We start from the raw sequence: 26,231 nt of genomic DNA, 5'->3' as shown, positions 1-26,231 counted from the left end.
AAGATTCTCACAAAAAATTCTCTCTATTCCAGACCTTTCCCATAAACTACAGATGTTTCTTGGTCCCTCAATCCCAGTTGTTACCAAACAAGTTCGTGTGCCCAATGCACAGTGAGGCCAAACAATACCTGAACATCGGAGTTTAGAGCAGGAAAAGGTTTATTTCAGGGCCATGCAAGGAGACAGGTGGCTTGTGCCCAAAAAACCTTGCACTCCTCTAAGGGTTTCAGCAAAGCACTTTTAAAGGCAAGGTGAGGGAGAGGTGTGATTAGTTGTTGCAGACTTCTTGGTTTCGGAATCCTTTGTTCTTGTAGCTGTCCATACAGGTCAGGTCACATGTTCCTGTAAACCTCCAACCGACCAAATGCTCTTCTCTGTTCTGCAACTTTTTGTCTCTATATGAATGGACTCTTAAAGGTCAGAGCCCTGAGACTAGGCTATCCTGTATATTGTAGGCTGTAGGCAACTTTTTTTTTTTTACAAAAGGTGCAGAGCCAGCATGACTAAGCACAGGCAGTAGAACAGATCTAATATGGAGTCGCCTGTTCTTGCCTATTATAAAACTACAGATGTTTCTGGGTCCCTCGATCTCAACACATTTAAAATGCACCCATGATTCAGCCCACCCCCCATCCCCAAGTCTGATTCTGTTCCGCTTCCTCTGTTTGGATGAATGGCACTGCCAACCCTCCAGTTACACGAGCCCCAAACCTAGCCATCTTCCTTGATAGCAGCCCCTTCTCCCTTACCCCCCTCAACTCATTATGGAGTCCAGGGGAAATCCCTGGATTCCATCCACTCCTCAACTTTCCCCATCTTCACTTCCCTACCCCCACCATTCCCACCTTAGTTAATGTTACTATCACCTCTCATCTCGTCTGTTGCAATATCTTCCTTCTGGTCTACCAGCATCTATTGTAATCCATTCTGTACCCTCTGTCCTTCTTCAAGGCATACTTCCCAGGTGAAGTCTCACCAAATATTTCTGTAATCATTTAATTGCTATCTTATCTCTCTTCTCCAGACTATATGTTCCACAGAGTCAGGAACCATCATTTTTGGCTCATGTCATATTCTCAGTATTTAAGCAAACTCCCTGGCACATAGATGTTCTCAGAATATATTTGTTGCAAGAATGAGTAAATGAATGAACAGTAAAAATTGATTATTGCTGTTTCTGTTTTTCAATATTTTTATTTATTATGTGCTTTGTGCTGATAGAGATTAAAGAAATCCTTCTTGGGAGCAGTTCCATTGAAAATATATAGTTTCTCTGATTACAGAACTAGTAGGTGCTAACTTTAGAAAGCACAAAAAAAAGAAAAAATTATTTCACACTGTATATGGTTTTGAATCATGGTTTTCTATTAAACCAGGACCATTATCCTACGACATTAAAACCACTTTAGAATTGTTTAAAATAAAATCCACGACATACAGCCTTTCTAGAATGTTTATATTTGATGCAGTATCATTCTTGGGAAGACCTTGTTTAGCTAATGGAGTTATGAACTGTTGGAGTTCGTAAGGTTTAATGACTGTTAGGCTCCATTTAAAATATGTGACATTGTGCTTATCGTCAAAGATAAGTAGCAGTACAACTGCTACTTTGTAAAACTCCATGTTGCTATCTGGACCTTCCATCATTCAGATTTCTCAAGACCAGGGTGAGCATTCCGTGGTTAATATCTGTCCCAAATCAACACTTGATATAGTTCCAGACGGCCATCTACAGCATCCACTTCAGGTTCTGCCATTAGAAATTAAATCTTGTCTCTTTGGTAAAGTTACTTTCCTTGTATTAAAAAGTGCCCTGACTAGTAGGGGAAGCAACTTTAAAAACTTTTGCCCAACAGTGGAGAGAAAGCAGGTGAGGGTTTCCTTGTAGCTCTTGTTTTCGAAAGGCACGTGCAGGGAGTTGATAGTTGTTCAATGCCAGAATGAGATGAACACTTGGTGTTTTGTCAGCCCTTCTTTTCTGGTCAATGCAAGGGTCAAGAACTTTGCCTTAATAGAATACGTTTCCTGTTATCTCTGGAGGGTTTATTTTCCCATGTAGAAGCATGATCTTTTATGTTGAGAGTTCCCCTTTTATATGTACCTTTTCCCCCCTAGTTGTTCATTAGGATATTCAGCTCCACCTCTTTATAATCTGATGAAAGTCATTAAAACATGATGAAAGGGAAACAGTTTGGGTAGGTGTAGTTTTGGGGGGCATGGTCTTTCTGTGAGCACTTATTTTGGGTATGGAGTGGTTTAGACAGCACAGTGAAGGGAACAGCTCGTGGCCAGTGCCAGATGGACATCCCTCACGGAATCTGTTCCTTATCCCAGGGGCCCTATTATACAGGGTTTATTTTCAATATTAACCTTTTTTTTTTTTTTTTTTTTTTTTTTGCGGTACGTGGGCCTCTCGCTGTTGTGGCCTCTCCCATTGCGGAGCACAGGCTCTGGACGCGCAGGCTCAGCGGCCATGGCTCATGGGCCTAGCCACTCCGCGGCATGTGGGATCTTCCCGGACCAGGGCACGAACCCGTGTCCCCTGCATCGGCAGGCAGACTCTCAACCACTGCGCCACCAGGGAAGCCCCCTAGCTTGTCTTTTTTAAGAAGTTTCTGAGCAAAAATTTCCTCCCCTAATAGGTTGCATTTTAACTGTGGCTAGCAGGAGAATGAGTACATTTTTAGATAGGATGCACATACTGTTTTTAGTTTAACATGCAGCCTAGCTAATATCCCTTTGTGATTGTTTTAAGATTTTTACATGTCTTACCTCCCTTGGGGTAACTTTTGCCTTTACAACTTGATATAATTTGCCTTCATATAGTTGAGTCACTCTTCTGGAATAGAATTTGGATTTTGCTGAAGTGAGTAAAATTTGATATATGATTTAAGAATAGCTGCTTATAAATTGCTGTATAATCACATCTTTTTAAATTCATGCAAAGAAATGTTAAGGTAATCTTGAATGTACTGGTATACAACGACTGTTTGGGATTCCAAGAATAAAATGCTTCCCTTATTTAGGGATACTTAAATTCATGGTTATTTTATGTAAAATGCTAAAATAAGTTTGAGCTATACACCAGATTAACACTGACATCTTGACTGAATTCCATTATTTGTCTTCAAGATGAAAGCCAACAGTTCCTACTTTGAAGGGATTTTATTTTATGATTATGTTTAAAAATCCATTAGCCTCATACTCAAACGAATTGAAATATAGGCCTAGAAGTGGGGGGGAACCTCCTTTAAAAATAAATATAAGGTATAAAATCTTAAGTTACGGATTTCGGGATAGCTGTTTGGGAGGAATGTAATTTCCCTCCCTCCTGCCCCAAGACCTTATCAGAAGTGGGATTTAGAGTCTCGTGTGAGCCCTTTCCTAGTAAAAGGTTTTAGATAAATAAGCAAACATAACTGGTAAGATACAGAGAACTAATGAAAGCTATACGATCGCCCATCTGGTAAAAAGTTGTCCCTGCAGAATTCAGGCAATCATAAAATCACAGAAAAATGTATGTAATCAAGATATTCTTGCAGTGTGAGCGAAAACTCCCAACCCTACACTGTAAAGCACTAGCCTTGACATGCTTCCATAGCCAGAACAGAAACAGGGTTCTCGTACACTTATAATTTCTTATCAAGTATCTGAGACTTGTTCTTAAGCTTTTGGAAATGATAGATGTGAATTAATAGACATTTATAGACATCATATGTAATCCTGTTTGATTTAAATGATTATGTATTATGTGTGCTGGCCCATTCTTATCATTGATGATTTTTGAGTTAAGCGGGCTTCCAGTATTTGGTGTAACAAACATGACTGAGACTGGAAAATAAACACATTAAGTCACTTATCATTCTTCGGGAAGAATTTAGAGGTTTATTGCTCTTTTTAAAATGTTAGCCTTAGAATAACGTCTTAAACTATTTCTACTTCTTGACTTATTCAAAACAGGGAAGAAACACGCAACTGAGTATTTATATAAATGGAAAGCTTCAGAGTTGACAACCAACTAGTTGATACATATTTGAAACACATTTAAGATAATCCTTAATTGCAGTCAATAATCTTATAAGTAGATATATCCAAAATCAGCATAATGCCCACTTGAAGAAAGAACACTGATTGTGTTTGGAGAGTGTAGAAGCAATAATCCTGTAATACGTATTTTAAAATACTTTAAATAGCTTTTGTTTATGCTTAACGTATGAACTGATCTATATCAGGATTTCTCAGTCTTGGCACTCTTAGCCTTTTGGATGGGATAATTTTTTGATGCAGGAGCTGCTCAGTGCATTGCAGGATGTTTAGCAACATCCCTGGCTTTTACCCACTAGATGCCAGAACACTCTGGTCATGACAATAAAAACTCTCTCCAGTCAGGATCAGATATCCCCTGGGGGGCAAAATTGCCCCTGGTTGGGAACCACTGATCCGTATATCTGTGTATTTGTATCTGTATATCTATAGCTTTATCTGCATCTCTATATGAGTATATTTGTTTTAGGCACCCAGACATGATATGACACAGTTTAGGAGCATTAAATTTTATACTTTAGCGATCAAAGAGTGGAAGACAATGTAGAAAATCATTGATGTTTTGACGGAATTTGTACTAACTCATAATTAGAGGGATTGATTGAAATTAGAGAACACGTTGTTTTACCTTTGGTTGGTAGAGTTTGGTTACTGAACTAGAGAAATGCTGTAATTAGTTGAAATGTTTTCATTTAAAAATACCGAGGAACATTTTGCTTAATGTGTGGTTCCGTTTTTACATTTGAAATTTCATAGGGTTGTGTGAGAAGCAAGGCCCGGGAGACTGATTGAAGGTATTCAGTATAAATATGTCACGTCATTAGAGACCTGAAAGTTTGCTTTCAGTGGAAAGTCTCTGAGGTCCTTAGTCTTTTGATTGCAGCGTGAACTACAAAGTCTGGCAGTACAAGGAAAATAACTCAGATTTTATCTTAGATGACTTTCCATTTCTATTTTGTTTTAAGACTTGGCAGTGCTTTGACAAACCCTCACAGTGGTTCACCTGAATTTGAAGTGGACTGAGTCATGTGCCCAAAAATATAATGGCTTAGCTACACACCGAAGCTGCCAATTGCAAGGACCCCTGAGTTGATACTGAGGCCGTATCAGTTGAGTATTTCCTGTGGGCCAGGCCATGGTGCTGCAATGTCCAGTGGGTCACATACAGCCCCTGCCCTCGAGGGAGATATGAAAATGGATCATTTTAGCACAGTGATGTACAGGTTGCCTCAGAGCTTGGAAGAAGAGAATCCAGTGCAGCCAGGGGTGGGCAAGGTGGTGCCAAGGAAGGCTTTTCCAAGGTGTTATTTTCTTTTTTTTTCTTTCGGTTTTATTGAGATATAATTGACGTACAGCATGGTATAAGTTTAAGGTGTGCAGTATAATGATTTGACTTACATTATGAAATGATTACCACAATAAGTTTCGGGAACATTCATCATCTCATTCAGATACAAAATTAAAGAAATAGAAAACAAATTTTTTCCAAGCGATGAGAACTCTTAGGATTTATTCTCTTAATGAGTTTCATATATAACAGGCAGCAGTGTTAATTATCATGTTGTATGCTACATCCCTAGTACTTATTTATCTTATACTGGAATCTCGTACCTTTTGACCACCTTTATTCAATTCCTTCTCCCCCTCCCCCCCGCCCCCGCAACCACAAATCTGATCTCTTTCTCCATGAATTTGTTTGTATTTGAAGTATAACTGACCTACAGCACTATGTTATTTCCTGTTACACAGCATAGCGATTCGACATTTCTATGCATTTCAAAATGATCACTACGATATGTCACCATACAAAGATGCTACCTAGTTATTGACTATATTCCCCACACTGTACATTTCGTATCTGTGACTCATTTGCTTTGTTTTGCAACTGGAAGTTTGTACCTTTTACTCCCAGAAACCTATTTCTATCCTCCCCCCACCACCTCCCCTCTAGCAGCCTTCTGTTCTCTGTATCTGTGAGTCTGTTTTGTTATGTTTGTTCTTTTTTGTTGTTTGTTTTTTAGATTCACATATAAATGAAATCATATGGTATTTGTCTTTCCCTGTTTGACTTACTACACTTATCACAATACCCTCTAGGTCCACCCATGTTGTTGCAAATGGCAAGATTTCTTTCTTTTTTATGGCTGAGTAGTATTCCGTTGTATACTACTACATACGCATCTTCTTTATCCATTCACCTGTTGATGGACATTTAGCTTGTTTCCATATCTTGGCTATTGTGAATAATGCTGCAATGAGCATCAGGGTGCATATATGTTTTCAAATTAGTGTTTTTGTTTTCTTCAGATAAATATCCAGGAGTGGAATTACTGGATCTTATGGTAGTTCTATTTTTAATTTTTTGAGGAATCTCCATACTGTTTTCCATAGTGGCTGCACCAACTTACATTCCCATCAACAGTGCAGAAGGGTTCCCTTCCTTTTCTCTGCATTCCAAGGTGGTGTTTCCTGAGCATCCTTGTAGATGATACCTACTGTGTGCATCAGTGGATCTACTTATTATAAACGAATCCACACTAAAGTGCCCATGACAGATGAGAACTAAGTTGTTCTTCCTCCCAGGGATATTAGAATTTATTACGAGACACAGCCCTTTCTAAACCCAGCCGATGCACTACCGGTAACGGAAATTTGCATGGGAATGTCAGATCTTTTGGGGACAGGGCAGGGATCTTTCTGGTTCTTACAGTGACATCAAAGAAAGTAGCCACTTTTTCTCTCCGGATTAATGGCTATTCTTAGCTCTCATTTCAGTACTTTTCAAGAAACCAAAACAGACCAAGCACGTCTAATTTACAAGTTGCTATCATGATATAAAAGATGCCCACAGTTTGTCAAATACAATGGAAGACACACAGAAAAAACATTATTCTTACCTTCTGCAAGTTACACTCTGAAACTTTTCTTCTGCTTATTGTCGGCTGATATTCCTTCTCCTCTGTCTTCAGTCTTTCCTCTACTTGCAAACATCTGCAAGTGGCCTTTTATCCATACAGCATGTCTGAGCTAAACCTCTCCAGAGAGCAGTCTGTACTTACTGGTTCCCATATCTACTCTCCCTCTGTCCTCTCTGCCAAGAATGCATGCATCCCCGTTTCTTTGTCTGCCAGGCCAACTTTATGACAAGTAGTTTTCTCTACCAGAATGCTCTTGTCTCATAGGCAAGTGCCTACACATCCTTCATGACCCCCATTTAAATGGCTCCTCTTATTTGAAAACTTCTGCTGACTTTCCAGGGGGGGAGTGCTTTGCTTATATCTCTAGAGCAGCACCTGTCATGTGACGTCCTACCTATCTTTTCCATTAAAGCTCTTCTTGGGTAGAAACTGAGTCTTATTCACATATTTTTTACCCAATATCTACTGTCTTTTATATTGTAGGCACTTAATAAATATTGCGTGAAATGTTTCAATGATCCATTTATTTTTCCCACATTACCAAATTCCTACCTTTCTAGGCTCTTCACTCTCAACTTCTTTGTGTGTTTTTTTTTTAAATCATGTGTCTCTTCCATATAAGACCCTTTGCTGGGGGCTTTGTCTTACGTTACTTCTCCTTACGTAGCCCAGTCCCACAAAGTTCTATCCTTTCCTCCTTAGAAATGAGGAAACGGGGCTTCCCTGGTGGCGCAGTGGTTGAGAGTCCACCTGCCGATGCAGGGGACACGGGTTCGTGCCCCAGTCCGGGAAGATCCCACATGCCGCGGAGCGGCTGGGCCCGTGAGCCATGGCCGCTGAGCCTGCACGTCCAGAGCCTGTGCTCCACAACGGGAGAGGCCACAACAGTGAGAGGCCCGCGTACTGCAAAAAAAAAAAAAAAAAATGGGGAAGCAGAAGCTCAGAGGGGTAACATGAAGCAATATACCTGATGATACCCAGCATGTAAGTGGTAAAGCTGGGACTTGAACTTGGATCTTTCTGGCTCATTCATTGACTCATGCATTCCACTGATAATACTGATACTTACTGGGGGCAGCCATACTTACACTGGGACCAGAGGAAACCATGTGGAACCAGACGAATTCCTTGTCACCACGGACTCCGTTCTAGTAAGATGAGAGACAGACGACCAAATGGGGTGAAGTCAGGCAGTGACAAGTCCTGTGAAGGGACATAAAGCAAGGGAATAGACAGAAGACCGAGGATGGGGGTGTATGTGCCATTGTAGCTAAACTGACCTGGGGAGGGACATTAAGCAGAAACCTACATAAACTAATGACAGAGGGGAGAGCAGTCCAGGCAGGAAGGGCAGCAGGGCGCTGGCCTGGAGAAGGGAGTGAGGAACAGCTGGGGCAGAGCGCCTGGAGCTGAGCGGGCGAGAGTGACCCTCTTAGGCGGGAGTTTGGAGAAGGAACCAGCAGCCAGATCATGTGGGAACTTGTAGCCCATGGACAGGAGGAGTAAGGATTTTACTCTGAATATCACTGTGAAGCCACTGGAGTTCTTTAGGTAGTAACACCCTCCTGTGCTGTCATATAAGCCACAGCAGTTTGTAAAACAGCTATGCTTGGTCTGTTTTGGTTTCTGCAAGACTCTTTGAAATGTCACCTTAGCCATGAGTACAGATAGAAAAGGGGGCTTTTTGTGCTTTAACCCATTTAGTTCTCAAAACCCCCCAGATGAGGCAAATGGTATTCTTATCCCAGCAGTAGAGATGGAAAAACTGAAGGCCACAGAGGCTAACTAGCTTGTGCACAATTACATGGCTAGCAAGTAGCCCAGCTGGGGTTTGAACTTGTCCTTAAGATGAGCTCGGTAACTTGCCTACCATTCCATAACTAGCTCGGCAGGATTGGAGCACAAAGCCGGTTAGTCTGACTCGTGATCTCAAAGTGCTGTCTGTATTTCATTCTTCCTTCTATTGCCTCTGCCCAGTCTTGGCATCTGCAACTTGGCGCCAGGCTTGCCGTGTTAACTGGTCTCGCAGCTTCTGTCTTTCCAATCTTGCACACCTCCCACTAGCTATGTGCTCAGGGGCGGGCTTTACATCTCTCTGGCTACCTCTTCCCTCCAACAAAATCCTTCCTGGACCTTCCTGTTCAGTGCATTTCAACATACTTAGACTGTCCTTCAGGGCCCTCCAGAGCCTGGCTGCAGACCGTCTCTCCTAGCTCACCCCACCTTCCCTCCATACCTAGCCCTCCCCTGCAGCCAGAAAGGTCTCTGTTTGTTCCTGGAAAGAAGCCAGTACACACTGAGGTCTGCAGCTTCGCTCACCCCATCCTCTCTGCCTGGGACACCCCCTCCTAATGCCTTCTTCCTTGGTTCAAGACGTGTTCCTCGGAAAGGCCATTCCCTTTTGATTCCGTCTCCTAAACTTGCAGACCATTTGTCCGTGTCACTCACTGACCTGGCCCTTCGGTTGATAACTATTTTTGTCGTATCACCCTAACTGAATTGTCATCGCTTAAAACCAACAAACATGCCTTCTACTTCTACTTCTTGACGTCTTCAGAAAGGTAGATATAGCCCCAACCATATCCTTTTAATTAGCGTCTAATAGGTACTCACTGAAGTGTTGGTAAGGCTTTTGGGAGGAAGTGAGATAAACTATAATTACACAAAAGGCACGGTCACTCCACAGTATATTTGGCCCCTTTTGGTGTGTATTTAAGGAAAATCAGCCCTTTTCCTATTTTCTGAACGTTGGTGATGCTCGGTTGCTGGGCCAGTCCCAAAGATTGCTCCATATTTGCTAAAAAGAAAACTTGATTTGAGAAGCTTAATACCCTCTCCCCTACTTATATTTGTTTTTCTGATATTAAACAAGTGCAGTTGGGTTTCAGAAGTTGTTGGGACTTTTTTTTCTTTCTTTTTTTTTTCTTGCTACTTCTAATTAGTCCAGATGGCTATGCAATTCACAGACTCAAATGTGTCCAGATCATGAAAATCCAAAGGCCTCCCTGTTTGGGTAGAGTCCATATGTTTAGACATTGTTGTTTCTTGTGTGGGTCCACAGAACGTGTTGAAAAATCTAACAGTGAACTTGCATTTCCTACTTGGTCCAAGTTAGGATGTTTCAGTCCTTCTGGTCATGGGGGGGGGTCACCTCACAAGTGATTACTTTTTCCTCTAAGCAAGAAAGGTAATAAGAGATTGTAAATAATTGAACGAAGCCTTTATTACTCTAAACACTACAGCCTGTGCTATATCAGCATTTCGGGAAGATCAACATCTAGTATATGGAAAGGTTTTTTTAAAAAAGAAATTTCTACCCATTAGCCTAAAATTAATCAGGCTCATCATTTTCAAGTATGAGTGTATTTTAGAGTTCCTGAGAAGCCCGTAAAAAAAAAAATACAGATTTTTAAGTTCCTGCTGCCTAGAGATTCTGATATAGTAAATCCACGGTGGGGATCAGGTCATCTGCACCGTTACCAGGCGTCTGCTTATTCCGTGGGCCCTAGCACCACACTTTGAGAAACTCTGACCTAGACTACAAAGCAAAAATTTCAAAAACCAGGATTTTTTTCAATGAGAAAAAAATCAACTATCAAATTTAATGCTCAGATTCTTGCCCCAGTGATGTTAGATTGTTGGCTTTCTCTTTTCTTTTTGCCCCTTTTTTCACTGCAGCTTGTTTTTGGCCACTGAAGGCATCCATCCTTACCACTCCAAGGCCTCTTTATCTTTTCTAGAAAAGGGTAAGTGCATTTGCTAGAATAAAGCATTTTTTTCAAGCTAAGTATCTCTAGTGTTTCAAATATTCGTTTTATTAGAATGTATAATTCTTCCTATTACCACTTTTTCCCCATAAGCGTGGGTTTTGGAGGGACCCGTGGTAACAGATGCTTGGTTTCTCCTCTTTATCTGAATTTCAAGTGCTTATTCTGTGCCCTGCTTGCCTTGGAGGACAATTCTACATACCGTCATTTCACATCTAGAAATTAATTCATCTGTTTGTTCATTCAATTGAGATTTATTGAACACCTACTATTTATCAAACACTCTTCTTGGCACTGGGACATCAGTGTAAACAACAGATAACACATTCTTATTAAGTTTACAATCTAGTGGGGGAGAAAGACAAGAAATATGTTGAAAAGTGTTATGGAAAAAATCAAGTAGGGAAAGAAGGGTAGAGTTCTAGAGGTGGAGGAGGGCTGCAAAGAAATTTTATACGTGGTCAGAGAGAAGGTGACATTTGAGAAAAGACTTAAAAGGAGGGAAGTGAGCAAGCCATGGGGACACTTGGAAGGACAACAGTCTGGGCACAGGAAACAGCCAGTGCAAAGGCCCTGAGACAGGAATGTGTCCGGGTCTTGAAGCAACAGCAAGGAGGCCGGCAGGGCTAGGGTAGGATAATCAAGGGGGGAGAACACTGGCAAAGGTCAGAGAAGAAATGGGGCCATTGTACTGACTTGGGCTTCTTCCCTTGGGTGAATGAGCAGCCATTGCAGAGTTTTGAGCAGAGAAGCGATGTGATCTGCCTTGGATTTTCAAAGGATTTCTTTGGCTCTGTGCTGAGAATAGACTGTGGTGGGAGCATGGCAGAGCCAGCGGGACCTGCCAGGAGGCTGCAGCAGGGATGCAGGAGGGAACGGACGGCTGGGGCCTGCCTGAATCCTGCGGAGGGGTGGCAAGCGGTCAGCTTTGGATATAATTGGAAAGATGAGCCAACAGAGTCCTTTGATGACTTGATGAGGGAAGGGAGAGAGAAAGACTAGATTCAAGGATGATTTTTGGCCTGAATCACCGGAACTGAGTCACTTCCCCATCAAAGGAGATGAGGAGAGGCTGCGGGTGGAGTGGTTGGGGGAGAGGATGAGGAATTCAGTTTTGCTCACATGATTGAGATGCCTATTGACAACCAAGGGGAAGTGCTGTGGGCAATTGTATATGTGAGTCCGGTGCTTGGGAGATAATTATCTAGGAGTTTTTAGTGTATGCAAAGGTAAATAATATTTTTGAAAGTTTATTTCTTTAAAAAAAAAATCTTGCTTTGTACTTGAACCTGTTAACGTATGTGTGCATATGTATATATGTAAGTGTGTATAATTGTATATATGTGTGTGCATAATTCTCTCAATATATAATTGTATAATTAGCAGAATTATGTGTGTATATGTATGTCTGTTCTTCTGCTAATTATACCTCATAGTCCATTGTTTGCAGTTTTTTGTTTCTAGCCTATTGTTGACCCCCTAACCTTTGGTACAGACTGACTTTATTGACCGAGTCATTCTCCGTTTCCTGGTATGGCCCTCCACATTTACCTCTGATCATCATCAGTAGTATTATCATTCACCATATTGGGCTTGTGTTCACTCTTCTGGGCTTTCTATCTTGAAACAGATTACCACTGCTGAAAATGGTTAAAACTTGGTTACGTCTGGTAAGTTCTTTTCCGCGGGGCAGTTAACAGAGGCTTCGAGAGTGTGTGAGCTTAGCAGTGCAGCCTTCTCTATCATGTGACCATGCTTGGCACACTTGATCCATGATGGCACAGTTCATTCGTGTAAGCAACTTGACAGATGTCCTTACTGAGGCATCAAATTGGATGGTGTCTGCTAACAAATCTAATGGGAAAAAAGAAAAGAGAATTCAAAGGATTATCTTTTTTTTTTTTTTAGGATTAAATTTGTGCCGTTTAGCTGTTTGATACCCTGTAGTTAATGCTGCTTTATTAGAAGCCCATACAATTCTTCACATGGGTGTCAAAATAATTTCAGTGAAAATGATGTTGTGTGGACTCATCAGGCTGAAGTCTTCGTCTTGTGATTACAGATGGGTTATTGTCTGCTGTTTCACTGTCTTCCAAGCCTTTTGCTGGACGAGCTAGACTTAACAATCTCCATTAATTTACTTTGGCATTTCACATGGCTCGTCAGGCCACAAACACGATGGTCTTTAATAATTTTTTTTTAATCCTGCAATGCTCCTTTTTAATTGATGTACTTCATAAATTGTATTTGCCAAAGCTATAATTACTCATCAAGCAGTGAAAGCAAACCTACCTCCAAGTACAATGAAGATGTTCTTTTGTGAAATTATTAAGATACAGAAGTTCGACACGCAGAGTAATTGTTTTAGCACTGCTTTATAATTATATCTTTTGGGAATGTATCTTTGGGGATCACACCTATTAGAGCCTATCAAATTGGAAAGGACCGATCATCACCAGAGCACCTCATAAATGCCCCTGCCTCACAGTGACCATTTCCCAATATATATGAGGTCTTTAAAACACTTGGAATTGGCCTATTTCTTTCATAATGTTTTCAAATGCTCTTTAGAGTGGTTAACTGTCTGTTTCACCTGAGTTTCATTTAATTTATTTGAAATATTTTGTTCTGACTCTTGAAATCGCATAGAAGAACCTTATATCATTGGGTAGGGGATCCTGCAAGGAACATCAGTGGAGAGTTACCATCGAAAAAGTTTGGAAATAGGCTAAATTAAGGTGACTTAGAATCGCATAGAAGAACCTTATATCATTGGGTAGGGGATCCTGGAAGGAACATCAGTGGAGAGCTACCATCGAAAAAGTTTGGAAATAGGCCAAATTTAGGTGACTTAGAATCGCATAATGTAGAAATTCGCATTTAGTTGATTCGCAAAATGCGTAAATTTTACCATGGTGCAAAATTACGATATTAGCTTTTATAAGAAGGATCCAGGGAGAGTAAGAAAGTACTGTCAATAAAGGATTTGGAACAAGGTTTCCCAGAGTGTGTTCCCACAAGGTGTCGTGGGGGAAACGAAAAGGAAGCGCTCCACAGCGAACCTGGGAAGGAAGTTTACCATCTCCTACTTAAAGAAGAGTCAGGTGTGTCCAAGTAGGAACGTTGCTGTCTTTTGTGTCATTTTGTCTCCAGTGTCTTGCATGTTGTAGGCATAGAAATATTTGCTGAAGAGTGAACTGCAGGACTTCTCAGAGCCTTTAACTTTACAGCGAGTACTGTGACTCATCCAAGAGAGGGCGGTGATCCGCAGCCTTTCCCAGACTTATTGACTTTGGAACCCTTTTCTTGAGGAACGTTTTACTAGACTTAGTAAATGAGATACCCTCTGGGAAATTCAAGATTTGAGTAAGATCGTTAAAAATAAAGTTTTGAAATTGATCACTGAGTGAAATATTCAAGTTTTTTGCTGTGATTGGAACCTAAATGATACAGATTATGCAGCAGGAGGGATGTCAGACTTCATTGCTTGTATCTGTGATTTTGGGCAAGTTGCCTGACCCCGAAAAGCCTCAGTGTGTTCATCTGTAAAATAGGGATAGTAATTATGTTTTTCTAACTGGTTCTTGGGAAAATAAATTACATTTGGTCCCACTCTGGAAAGTTAAATGAAACTATGTAGAGGACTTCACTGGGTAAACCCTTATTATCATTATCATCATACAAAACTAAGGGATAGGCCTTCCCTGGTGGCGCAATGGTTGAGAGTCCACCTGCCGATGCAGGGGACACGGGTTCATGCCCCAGTCCGGGAAGATCCCACATGCCGTGGAGCGGCTGGGCCTGTGAGCCATGGCCGCTGGGCCTGCGCATCCAGAGCCTGTGCTCCACAACGGGAGAGGCCACAACAGTGAGAGGCCCACGTACCGAAAAAAAAAAAAAGTAACGGATAAAATTGCTCCATTTAGTTGGTTATGATAGTTAGTTGGTTATGATACATTGAAGTTAAAATGCGATCGACCTTTCTCCCTCTCTCCCTTCCTTCAACAAATAGTGGAGGGCTTCTCACATGCCAGGCGTTGTTGTTAGTTCTGAGGGAGACAGCAGTGAACGCAATTAAGGTCCCTTCCCTCGTGGACCTAGGGTTTTTGTAATATAATGTGTTTACCGATGTCATGGTCTCTTAGAACATAAATTTAATTGTACACAATTCAGTTAAAGTTAACTGTTCTGAGGTCATTATATTAGAGATCTGCCCTAAAGGATCACTTTTTCTCTCAGAATTGGACCTGTTCTTACATGAAACAAGCAACACAAGATTCAGAGGTCATGTTTTAAAAGAAAATAAATAAAATTAAGCTAGCATTACTCGATAAGGTAAAGCCAGGGAAACGTGGGATCCCTTTCTTCCCAATCAGGTCCACCATGGCAGTCGGGTGGCCAGATTTAGCAAATAAAAACATACAACATGCAATTATATTTGAATCCCCCATAAATAAAGAATAATTTTTTTCTATAAGTAAATCCCAAATACTGCAAGGGACATACTTATACTAAAATAAAAAGTGGTATATTTAAAAATGAAATTTAACTGGGCATCCTGTATTTTTTTTTTTCTGACCACCCTTCCTCTCTAAACCACGGACCCAGCCCACTGCACAGAAGAAAGATGATTGCAACAAGTCAACGTTTGAATCCATCTGTGCAGAGGAGATATTTTACCCCAAACAGAATAGGAACTTTTGCTTCCATTTGAAATGATTTATAGCTGTTCCCGCCTGATCGCCGAGTGTTTCCAAATTAAAAGCCATTAATTAAGGCCTTATATAGATACAAAAGATATTCGAGGAGTGCTTTGTAATTCCAGCTCAGTACTTCAGGTGAGAGCTTTTCAAATTACGTGGACCACTGGAGCCACCTGCTTGAGGAACCACGGTGGGAGCCGTCTCGTGGCTCATCAGTGCGCCACCGTGCTAGGTTGTTACTGATTTTTCTCATTTCTCCAGGGCAAATACTAATTAATGGATACAATTCACAGCTGATTAGCTGTGGTTTCTTCAGTAATTACATTCGCATACTAACTGTTCAGAAGAGGATTTCTAACCCAGTTCTTATTTCACTCTAAGCTTAATTTGTTTTTTGAATTGTTTAGGCCCTTCGTTAAATAGCCATTTTATTTTTCTTTGTTGTTTTAGGTGCTATTAGATAATAAGTGAGTTTAATCTTTAAAAAAATGCTCGCTGATAATGAGCTGTTTGCCTTAAATGGATTTCTAATTCCCCAACAAAACCTACATTTAAATAACAGTAAACTTGTGATACAGGCTTTCCCGAGGTTTGAGTCAGGAATTGGTATGCGGAATATACATCGTGGCCCAAGTTCTCATAAATCTCCAAAAAGAACATTCTAAATGGAGGCCCGAGATCGTAATTCTAAAATCATTCATTCATCAAAAATTCCAAGATCAGGCTTCCCTGGTGGCGCAGTGGTTGAGAGTCCGCCTGCCGATGCAGAGGACACGGGTTCGTGCCCCTGTCCGGGAAGATCCCACGTGCCGCCGAGCGGCTGGGCCCATGAGCCATGGCCGCTGAGCCTGCGCTTCCGGAGCCTGTGCTCTGCAACGGAAGAGGCCACAGCAGTGAGAGGCCCGCGTACCGCAAAAAAAAAAAAAATGGGGGAAAACTTTGTGTGTGTGTGTTCATGCTCCTGCTCACGTGTTTCTTTTTACTTTTAAAATGATTTTTAAAACACTTTATTGAGGTCTCATGGACCTACAAAAAAACTGTACATATTTCATGTATACAACTTGATGAGTTTGGAGATAAGTATACATTTGTGAAGCCATCGCCATGTGTTTTTGATATCACGTGCCTTCAGAGAAACTAGATAAAGGGCTTTCTTACGCGCCACAAATACATCTTTCATAAATCCTTATAAAGATACTTATCCAAATGAATCTGAGGGCTCATTGTGTGGGGATGTATTTAGGTGGGATTTTACAGGGTGGGATTTTGCTTCTGTAGACCATAACAGCCTTCTGGAACCCTTAGAGCCTTCCGTATAAATCCTGCTTGGTTCTTGGATCCCTGATATGAGAAAGTGCAGCATGTCAGTCCCGCTTCTGTGACGAATCCTACAGGTTCAGAGTCAGAGGATGAGAGCCTCCCAGAAATAAGTGCTTGTGGGTTTATTGGGAGGAGGATTATGTGGGTCTTTCATATCTATGTGTCTGTATCTATATTTATTCTCTGTACTTATCTGTGTGTTTGTATCTATCTGTGTACCTATCTCTTTGGGAAAATTGTGCCTTTTACTTTAAATAATTACTAGCTCTATTTATAATAGAGAATGGATATACATTTCACCCTGTGGAGACCAAACCTATGTGTTATTTGATGCATGAAAGGAAGGAAATAATACACTTTATAAAAAGAAGGGCATTCTTTTACCATTTAAAAATCATGAAAATAATATAGCTCCGGATAATTATGCTCACAGAGCCTTTCCACATTGCCAGACTGATAAGAGAATGTTTAAAGCAACAAAACGTTCCTACTTAGACCATCTGAACCTGAAAATACGTTTCTGCCAAAATCCAAGTTTTATATTTTGATAACAGGTCTCTAGAAGGAAAGAGCTTATGTCTGAAATGCTGATACAGTCTTATTTGTGATGGCCTGAATGGGCTATTGTGTTAGGGAATTAAATAAAAATTGCTGTGTTCATAGGATCCCGCTTATATGTTAAACCTCTTTGCACTTAATGTTACATTGAGAGATTAAATACCACTGTTTTCAACAGCTCTGATGGATATAGATATCGTTTTAAACTCTGGAGATTTAAAAAATACTCTTTAGTCTTATTATTTATTTATATTCATGCCACACCCCATTCACGGGAAAATAGAATTTGAGTCCTGGGAATTGAATTCTATTCACTTTAATTCACATTTTAACCTACCCACACTTGTGACATCTGTTCTTGAAAAGTAAGCTATGAAATCCCAACATGCTTTAAAAATGTGTCAGGGTGATTTTCTTGGAAACTCTTTTCCTGCTAACCTCTGACAAATGCCAGTTCGATAAACAACACCCACTAGTGACCAGTTGGCCAAATGTTTACAATTGTCTCCCTTTGCTATTAGTCTCGTTGAGAAACAACACTATTTTCTAGAATTATCGCGTTAGCTTAACTCGGTGCTTTATTTTCTGCGGGAACCAGCCGACAGCATATAGCATAGTGCTCTGAAATCTGTCACAGTTCACATTGGGTCCGAGTGAAACCACCCTTTTATCTCACAACGCCAACATTCTTTCCAAATCCCATCTAAGCAGTAAGTAAACCCCCAGAATTCTTTATGATGCTGCATATTAACATAAAACGATCTGTTTTCTTTCAGTTTGGAAATAACAATAACTACATGAATATGGCAGAAGCAAACAACGCTTTCTTTGCAGCCAGCGAGGTAGGTGTCTGCCTTAATGTATCTGTTCATGTTTTGTGTGTTATTTAGATCATTTAACAGGCTTGAAGGAAAAAGCCAAGTATTGAATTTATCTTGTTATTACGTGGCACGAGGTAACGACTTTGGAGGAAAAACGAGAAAAACCTATTGGAAAAGAAAATAACCTGACAAGTCTTTATCACTCGTCCATAGGCTGTTAGGAACGTTAGTAATTCACATACACATCTCTTGATGAAAAGAGTATAGATGCAAGCAAAAGTAAGTATATAAGAAAGGATAGAATATCTATCCAAACTATATTTGGAAACTAGGATGGAAGGGACTCCTAATAGAAAATATTTAAACTTCACACAGCTCTGGGGATAATTTCATTAAGTTGACACGGTTTGGGAACAGTGTGGCAGAACAGTATTACAATTTCTGGGGTCTTCAGTGAGAGTGGTGTAAAATGAGTGTTTTTGTTAGATTCCCACACCCGAGTACGGTGCCTGGCACATAGTAGTTGCTCAATAAATATGTGTTGAATGAATGAATGAGTGAATGAATGGGCATGCTCCAAGACTCGGCTATAGCTAGGAAAATCAGTCGATGGATTTGAAAAGCAACACCATGGTGGCTCTGAGTTTGTCTGCGGTTTACCAGTGCCCATGGAACAAACATATTTTTGTTGCTGTTTTCACTGCCCTTCCCTACTTAGTGACTTAAGGCTGCTGTCTTGGTCTCATTGGCCTGCCCTCCAGAACAGCCTCCATCTTGATTAGATCAAGAAAGAGCGGACATATGTATATGTATAACTGCCTCACTTTGCTGTGTAGCAGAAAGTAACACAACATTGTGAATCAGCTATACTCCAATACAAATTTTAAAAAAAAGAAATGGTTTCTTAAAAATGGCAGACTGTGTGAGATTTAAGATTTTAAAACAAGCACAAGCAGAAGTGAAATTGGTCCAAATGGAACATTTCCTCTTGTGATTCCTGTAATAAAAAGTCTTCATTTTCCAAATACATTCAACTATAGGAAACTGGACCAGCTTGACCCCAGAGAATGAAAATCATAATGGCTTTGTAAATGATCTCAGTTACAGGGAAGCAAGTGGTATGGAAGAAATTAACTTGGAGAAATTAGCAGAAAAAGTTGGGGAATCGAGAACGAAGGGTATCCGTAGATGAATCATTTTTGCAGTGACCATCATCTCTCTAACCAAGGATGCTGCCTGGATAAGGGAATATTGTTTGGCACTGGCTGCTGTGTTGTTTGTGATAATGAGCACAAACCCCATCTGTAAGGACAACATGATGTTTCATTCTGTAGGATTTTTTTCCCTACATTTGAATCAAACATTGATGAAAGCTCTACTGCCAGCAGCTGTTCAGAGACAATTTAATTCCAGCTGTGATAATTCACCGTGTCAGACATTGGCTGTTATATGTTGATACAACAGTTCTCCAGATTTGCATTTTTATCAAAAGGAACAAATGTTTTGAACATTTCAGTACAGATGGTATTTAATCATGTACATACTACTTTAACATGTACAAGGTAAACACTGGAAAGTCAATATCTGCAAAAAGTAATCATATAAACTCTAACTGATTAATCTGATAGTGGTCATATGGCCTAGTTGCAAAAGTCAATGTCTTTTTCTTTGGTTGCTGCCATACTTGGTTATTTTTATTATCTCAGATAACCAGTGTTGCGATGACTCTTTTCTCTAAGGAATGTTTAACTTTATATTTAATGGATTACCCCTCTTTAAAAGTCATTTAAGATTTTAGCATTTTCTTAGTTATATAATATAATATTATGGTATTCTTTTATTAGGTTATGAAATAGTAATATATTAAATTCTAGCTCAAAATTAATTTGTCTTTTAAAAAATATACTGGAGGAACACATAATATGTAAGATCTCTCTTTATTCCTTAACAGAAATAAAAATGACAACCTCCTTAATTTTAACTGCCTCACTTAAGACATGTTAGAATTTAAGAAGTAATCTTATATAATTATTTCACTGTACATCTTTTCTTGAACAAAAAATAAAGCCCAAGTAAATGTTAATGCACTATGTTATAGTATGTGCCTAATTTCCCAATCACTGCATTAAAAGTAAATTTATTTGTTTTTTTAACATTTTAACGAGTACAGACTAATTCAGGAAGACTTTAGGTTTGATGCTGTAAAGTCGAAATTGTGCCTGAAACCGATCCCCTTCCCATAGGTATTGCCCTGTAGATAACACTACGGGGACCAGGATGCTCTGAGTTTGAAATTCACACATTTGCTTTATGTTTTCTGTCTGTGTCATGATTACCCTGACCATTTTTAAAGTACTTTAAATATTTATTGAAATAATATTTCAAGTGTTAATTACAGTGGTAATGAAAACAGCCAAATGCCACATATCAAGAATGAGTGTTTATCCGTATTGTTAATGTGATATGTTAGATTTCATTAAGCAGTAATGGGGTAGCAAATGAGTCACAAATTACAGTTGCATCTGTTACTAGACCACATTAGTGCCAAAATAACGGCAAATGCAGCCATAGGGTTACATTCATTAGCCAACCACGCTTGTGGCCAATTCATCCCTTTGTGTTTGAGAACTCGGGGTACCACAGTCAGAAATTGACATCCTTGGGGGGTCATTATTGGAATAAATATGTCAGAAAATCTAATATTTCATTCTAGCTTTCAAATGTGTTATTATGCTCTAATGTTTTGCATCTATTGAATCTGCTAAGAACCTCAAGATGTTCAATTGTCTGCCATAGACTCCCATAGCTTGTGACCTCTTTATTTCTGGTGAGATACAAATAGTAGTTGACAGGTTCTATAGGCAAGAAATGTTTTTTTTTTCCCCTTGCGTTTGTTTCTATTTTCTCTCAGATGGTTCTTAGGTTACATCATCATTGATAGCTTGAAGAAGGATGATTTTCAGCTCTTAATTAGTTCTTCTAACCAGTTACAACAGATTCAAATTATGTGGTACCAATTCATTCTTCAAAAAATGCTATTAGTAATAAATGAACTATAATGTTGACCCTCTGAGCTAGGAATAAAAAGTATCTGAGCTGTCCCTGAAGCCCTTCACCCTACAAAAAAATATTCTAGACCTTGACCCTTCTCCCTACAAAATCCAAGTTCTATTTTAAGAAAGACAATTCATGGGGTTCAGCAAGGCAGCCCTGATTTGCATCCCAAGGCCCTATGTGAAAACACTATCTTTGAGAATCTAAGTAGCCGTGAAGAAAACAATGCATTATTTCTTAGGTCTTGAGAAGTAACACATGTCTAGGTAATTGAGCAACATCCATGGAATTAGAACATTTCTATCAATATATCTCTATGCTCGTTCTATGGTCTTTAAAAGCTGAAGACTGGGGCTTCCCTGGTGGCGCAGTGGTTGGGAATCCGCCTGCTGATGCTGGGGACACGGGTTCGTGCCCCGGTCCGGGAAGATCCCACATGCCGCGGAGCGGCTGGGCCCGTGAGCCATGGCCGCTGAGCCTGCGCGTCCGGAGCCTGTGCTCTGCAACGGGAGAGGCCACAACGGTGAGAGGCCCGCGTACCGCAAAAAAAAAAAAAAAAAAAAGCTGAAGACTGGAAGAAAAGTGTTCTGATAAATACATATCAAAATCTTCCTATAAAAGAAAATAACTCTCCTTACAATTTAAATAAAAGCCGTGGATATATGTACTCTGATAATCCTTATATGAAATGCTTTATTACAAACAGTAACAATTTCCGTGGAAGCATCCATTGCACTTGAGGATATACCAATAAGGAAATTTAAAAAGCAAACCATACATTCAATATCACTTGTTTTATATGTTGTGGCAGAAAGTAAATATGTGTAATGTTCACTTCTGGATTAATGTCGTATGTGTGCTCCACAAAATCGTCAGCATTTGATGAAGCATGTGGATAATGTAAGCGTTTGAGCCGTTTCACTAACATATCAATAAAGTGGTAATTTGTTATATAGCCAAATCTAATGTCGCTGGTGCTCCAACTAACAACAAAGACAGATGTTGCTAATTAAGTACGCATTAAAAAACTTAATACTGATACTCCATTAAAATCATATGATAATGAGACTCAAATCTTTAATCAGAATGATCAGCAAAACTTTATATATGGAAATCTGTGTTTAAGGTATTTTCATTTGAGAAATCAATATTTGGCCTAGCTCTGTAGTATTTTCATGCGAAATCTTTCGTTTTCCCTCCAAGGAGAAATAAGATATAGGAAGAGAATATGAAGATATCTGTATTTTGTTTCCTTTAGCAGACGTTCCATACACCAAGCCTCGGAGATGAGGAGTTTGAAATACCCCCGATCACGCCACCTCCAGAGTCGGACCCCGCTCTGGGCATGCCTGATGTACTTCTACCTTTTCAAGGCCTCAGCGATCCGTTGCCTTCCCAGGGAAGTGAATTCACGCCCCAGTTTCCCCCTCAAAGCCTGGATCTTCCTTCCATTACAATCTCAAGAAATCTCGTGGAACAAGATGGCGTGCTTCATAGCAGTGGGTTGCATATGGTAGGCAGCAAATTTACTGCTTGAAAGTGTTTTAGTTATTGTTTGTCCTTCTCAGGGTAAAGATCTGAGAGCCCATGTGCTATAACATGCTCGTGCCTATCCACCGGAGGACGTGTGGATTGTTCCTCCCAATGCCGTTTAAATGCAGGTAGTGGATTAATCCCTGGTGTGGGACAAGAGCGCGCTGGGTTGGTTGACTTGAAAGAGGAGGACCCAACAAGATCCTTCTGGTTTGAAATGAGTTTCTGAGAAGTCTGATTCATTGGTTTGAAAGCAGCCCATCTCCCCTTGCCTTTGGTTTGACAAAGAGGTGTACTTGAGTTGAAAGTTTGCCCAGAAGAGTTTTTAGAAATGGAAGCCCTTATCAAGTGCCCGGGTCTTTTGCATTTGTTGGATCAAAGCATCACGTTTATGATACATGATTTGCTCGTATCTGAGATGAAATATCAAACTGTGGTACAGAGAAAGGGAGAAAGAATAATTGCTTATAACCAGCAGAGAAAAATATAGAGCAGGTTATTGTGTGAAGTATACCTAATTGTGGTATTTATTGTCGTAAACATCAAGTAAGGCCCTCCAGAGAGCCAAGGTTACTAATGCAATAATTTTGGTTCTGTTTTTCTTAGTGTGCAATTATAGTTAGCAATCACCAGAGTAAATCTGCTTAAGTATTTTAAGCTCATCGGCTGGGATTGTTTTTTTTTTCTCTACCATAGTATGTAATGCATTTGTGTCTATCTAGGTGAGGTACTAGGCAGACATTTTAAAACAAGATTAATAGTTTATAGGGCTTTTTTTTTAACCCTGATAAAATGAAACAGATGTGTTGGTATAACAAAAAACAATTCCTATTGCTTGTTTACATATTTCTGTGCACATTATGACCATGCCAGCGATGTTTATTGGTTTCATTGTTAATTCCCCAGATAACAACAGATGATTGCCAAATATGTAGTGGATTAGCAGTGCAAAGATTCAGTGTGCTCTCTGAAATATAAGATTACTTTCCCAAATAGGATTGCGGCAACATAATTTTCTTTGCCTGTGATCTTTTGTGTCTGAGCTGAACATCAGGGTTTTTATTTTTACTTTTTTGTCAGAAAAGAATGCAGGGAACAGTCGGGAAATGGTCATTAAGTATTCATAAACGTTCTTCGCCATCACAAATAATTGTTTCCTGTGAACTTTCTTACATTTTTGTCCCTTTGACACTGGAAGGGAGGGTTCTGTCCTCTGTTCCTCTATAATGAGGCTTGCAATGTTGTGCCTGGAAAATAATAAAAATAAAAAGGGTGTTTAGTCACCAAGAGAGTTTGCCCAGGGTTCACCATTATTCATAGATGCTCAGCGAGGCTCATTTAAGTTAGGGAAATAGGTAAAAGACCATATAATGCATGCTAAAATGTGTGCTTTATTAAATTGGTAAATATTTATTAATAATATAAGAATCTGCCTTTAAATTAAACATCTGATGAATTACCTTGCCTTAAAGCTATAAAACTGTTATTGCTGCTATAAAAAAAGTGTAAAGGAGGCATTTTGACTATGAAATTTCATTTCATGGTCAATTGAATTTACTATATTGGAAAGAACTAAAGATGGAATCATAAAATAATTATGATATTCACATACACTTAAAGAACAATGCTTTCACGGGCTGGCATTGGAAGAGAGGACTCAATTTTTAATGCTTCTTTTGTAATGTATTGCTAATCACTCAAGCCGTTGAATTATTTCATTGATTTTTCAAAGTATGAGTACTTTAGCCAAGTGCAAATTGTTGTCATGGTATTTACATGGACCTCATCACATTTATTGGAGCCTTTCTGAAGTTTTGCTGAACCCAAATGATATTTATTTTGGCTGGAAACAAACTAATCTTGTTAAAAATTCTAGTAGAATTTCACCTTGAAGAAATGTCATGGGATTTTAAATCACAAATGTTGGAAAAAATAAAATGTACCAGGACAGAATTATGATGAATACAATGTGTCGTTGGCTTTGTTCTATGTACTACCTGACATGTTCACCTATAAACTTGAATTCAGAATCGCCAGAGGCATGGTTAAAAATAGGTTATGTCAAGGTTCTTCTATATTTCCCTCCGGGTACCGAGGTGGCTGGCGACATCATAATGCTCCACAGCAGCTCCTCGGAGATTTCCCTTAGGAAGGTCACCAGAAAAATAATAAATAATACTTTATACATCATGCACTCAGCTTCCCAGTGTGCACCGGCTATCATACCTTATGCAAGTAAGAAGTTTTATTATCCAAATGAATATGGCTGTCTGTTAAGGATTGCTATAGTGAATTAAGACTTTCATATAAGAAGAAGAGCCAGCTTGTTTATGGGGTATTGAACCAGCTTTTCTTCAGAGCTTCACTGGTTTTCCTTTAGAAAGAGTGACAGTTTGTCACATTACTGATTAGCTGCATTTTTGTTGGCAACCAGCACAACATGTTTATCTTCCTTAAGTTTCTGCCATTATATTTAAAAAACAGAAAGCAGGAACAAAAAAGAAAAGGGGGGATTAAAAAGAGTCTAATGATTAGCATTCCCATTTCAAAATATGCAAATAATGCCCTGGTATTCAAAAGCAAATTGTTGAAAAAATTGAAAGTCGATGCGTTTGTGACTTCAAAGAACAACCTTGATTTGCTTGTTGTGGATATGTGTATTTTCACACAGGGTGTCGCCGGCAAGTTGAAATCAACAGTCATAGTTTGGTTACCTCTAAGCATTATTGTCAGTTTAGATGATCATCTGGAAATTATTTTAATCTACAAAAGATTGCAATCCTAAAAATCTACAACGTGCGCTCCAAAAGATTTCTTTCTTTTTTTTTTTTTTAACACCTCTCTATAATCTGCCCAGCCTGCTGAGTAGCATTGACATCAGTAGTACATCAATTTCAGAAAGTGGATTATTTTTACTAGACAGCTATTGTGACATATTGGGTCAGTCATAAATGAAAGATATTCATGCAAGCATGCAATACTTGTAATGAAGTCTCACTCTGACCTTCTGTATGATTGATTCTGTAATTTAGTTTTCTCAGGCAGTGCCTGAAATGAAATGAAATCATGTTGAACAAGTTTTGAATACCCACAGTGCACCAGGAGAAGAAAAATCTGCAGCCCTAGAGGCTTGAGAGAGCAGCTGAACGATTTATCTCTATGCTATTATAGCCTTTGCCAGCATTCAACATTTCTTTTTTTTTTTTTCTTATTTGGCTTAAGTACTTAATTCTGCAGGTAGCAGTAAATGGGAAAATAAAATGCTGTTCAGATTTAAAATGACAGGACAGGAGTATGTGCAGGGGACTGATAAAATATCTTGAATAGAACTGACCTTTCATGTAGCTGAAAGTTACTGGGGGATTCATCCTCATAATTACCATATAGATTATTTTTATTTCTTTCCTGCAATGAAACATTTCAGAGAGCAGTAGTGCTGATTGAATGAAAATTGAACTTGTTAACATTCTTTTCAGCTTAGCCTGTTGTACATAACAGAAGGTTAGCTTTGAT

General features: G+C 39.5%; 1 protein-coding gene across 1 annotated transcript in view; it reads left to right on the top strand.

The window, feature by feature from the left end:
• Positions 1 to 26,231, top strand: part of TOX3 (TOX high mobility group box family member 3) — a 106,289-nt gene that overhangs the window by 57,124 nt on the left and 22,934 nt on the right. The window contains exons 2-3 of the mRNA XM_060131806.1: positions 18,087 to 18,152; positions 22,444 to 22,698. Coding sequence (XP_059987789.1) covers positions 18,087 to 18,152; positions 22,444 to 22,698 — 321 coding nt within the window. The remainder of the gene's footprint in view (positions 1 to 18,086; positions 18,153 to 22,443; positions 22,699 to 26,231) is intronic.

This window comes from Lagenorhynchus albirostris, chromosome 19 (genome assembly GCF_949774975.1).
Source record: "Lagenorhynchus albirostris chromosome 19, mLagAlb1.1, whole genome shotgun sequence".
NCBI classification, from domain to species: Eukaryota; Metazoa; Chordata; class Mammalia; order Artiodactyla; family Delphinidae; genus Lagenorhynchus; species Lagenorhynchus albirostris.
This window is presented reverse-complemented; position numbering and strand designations above follow the sequence as displayed.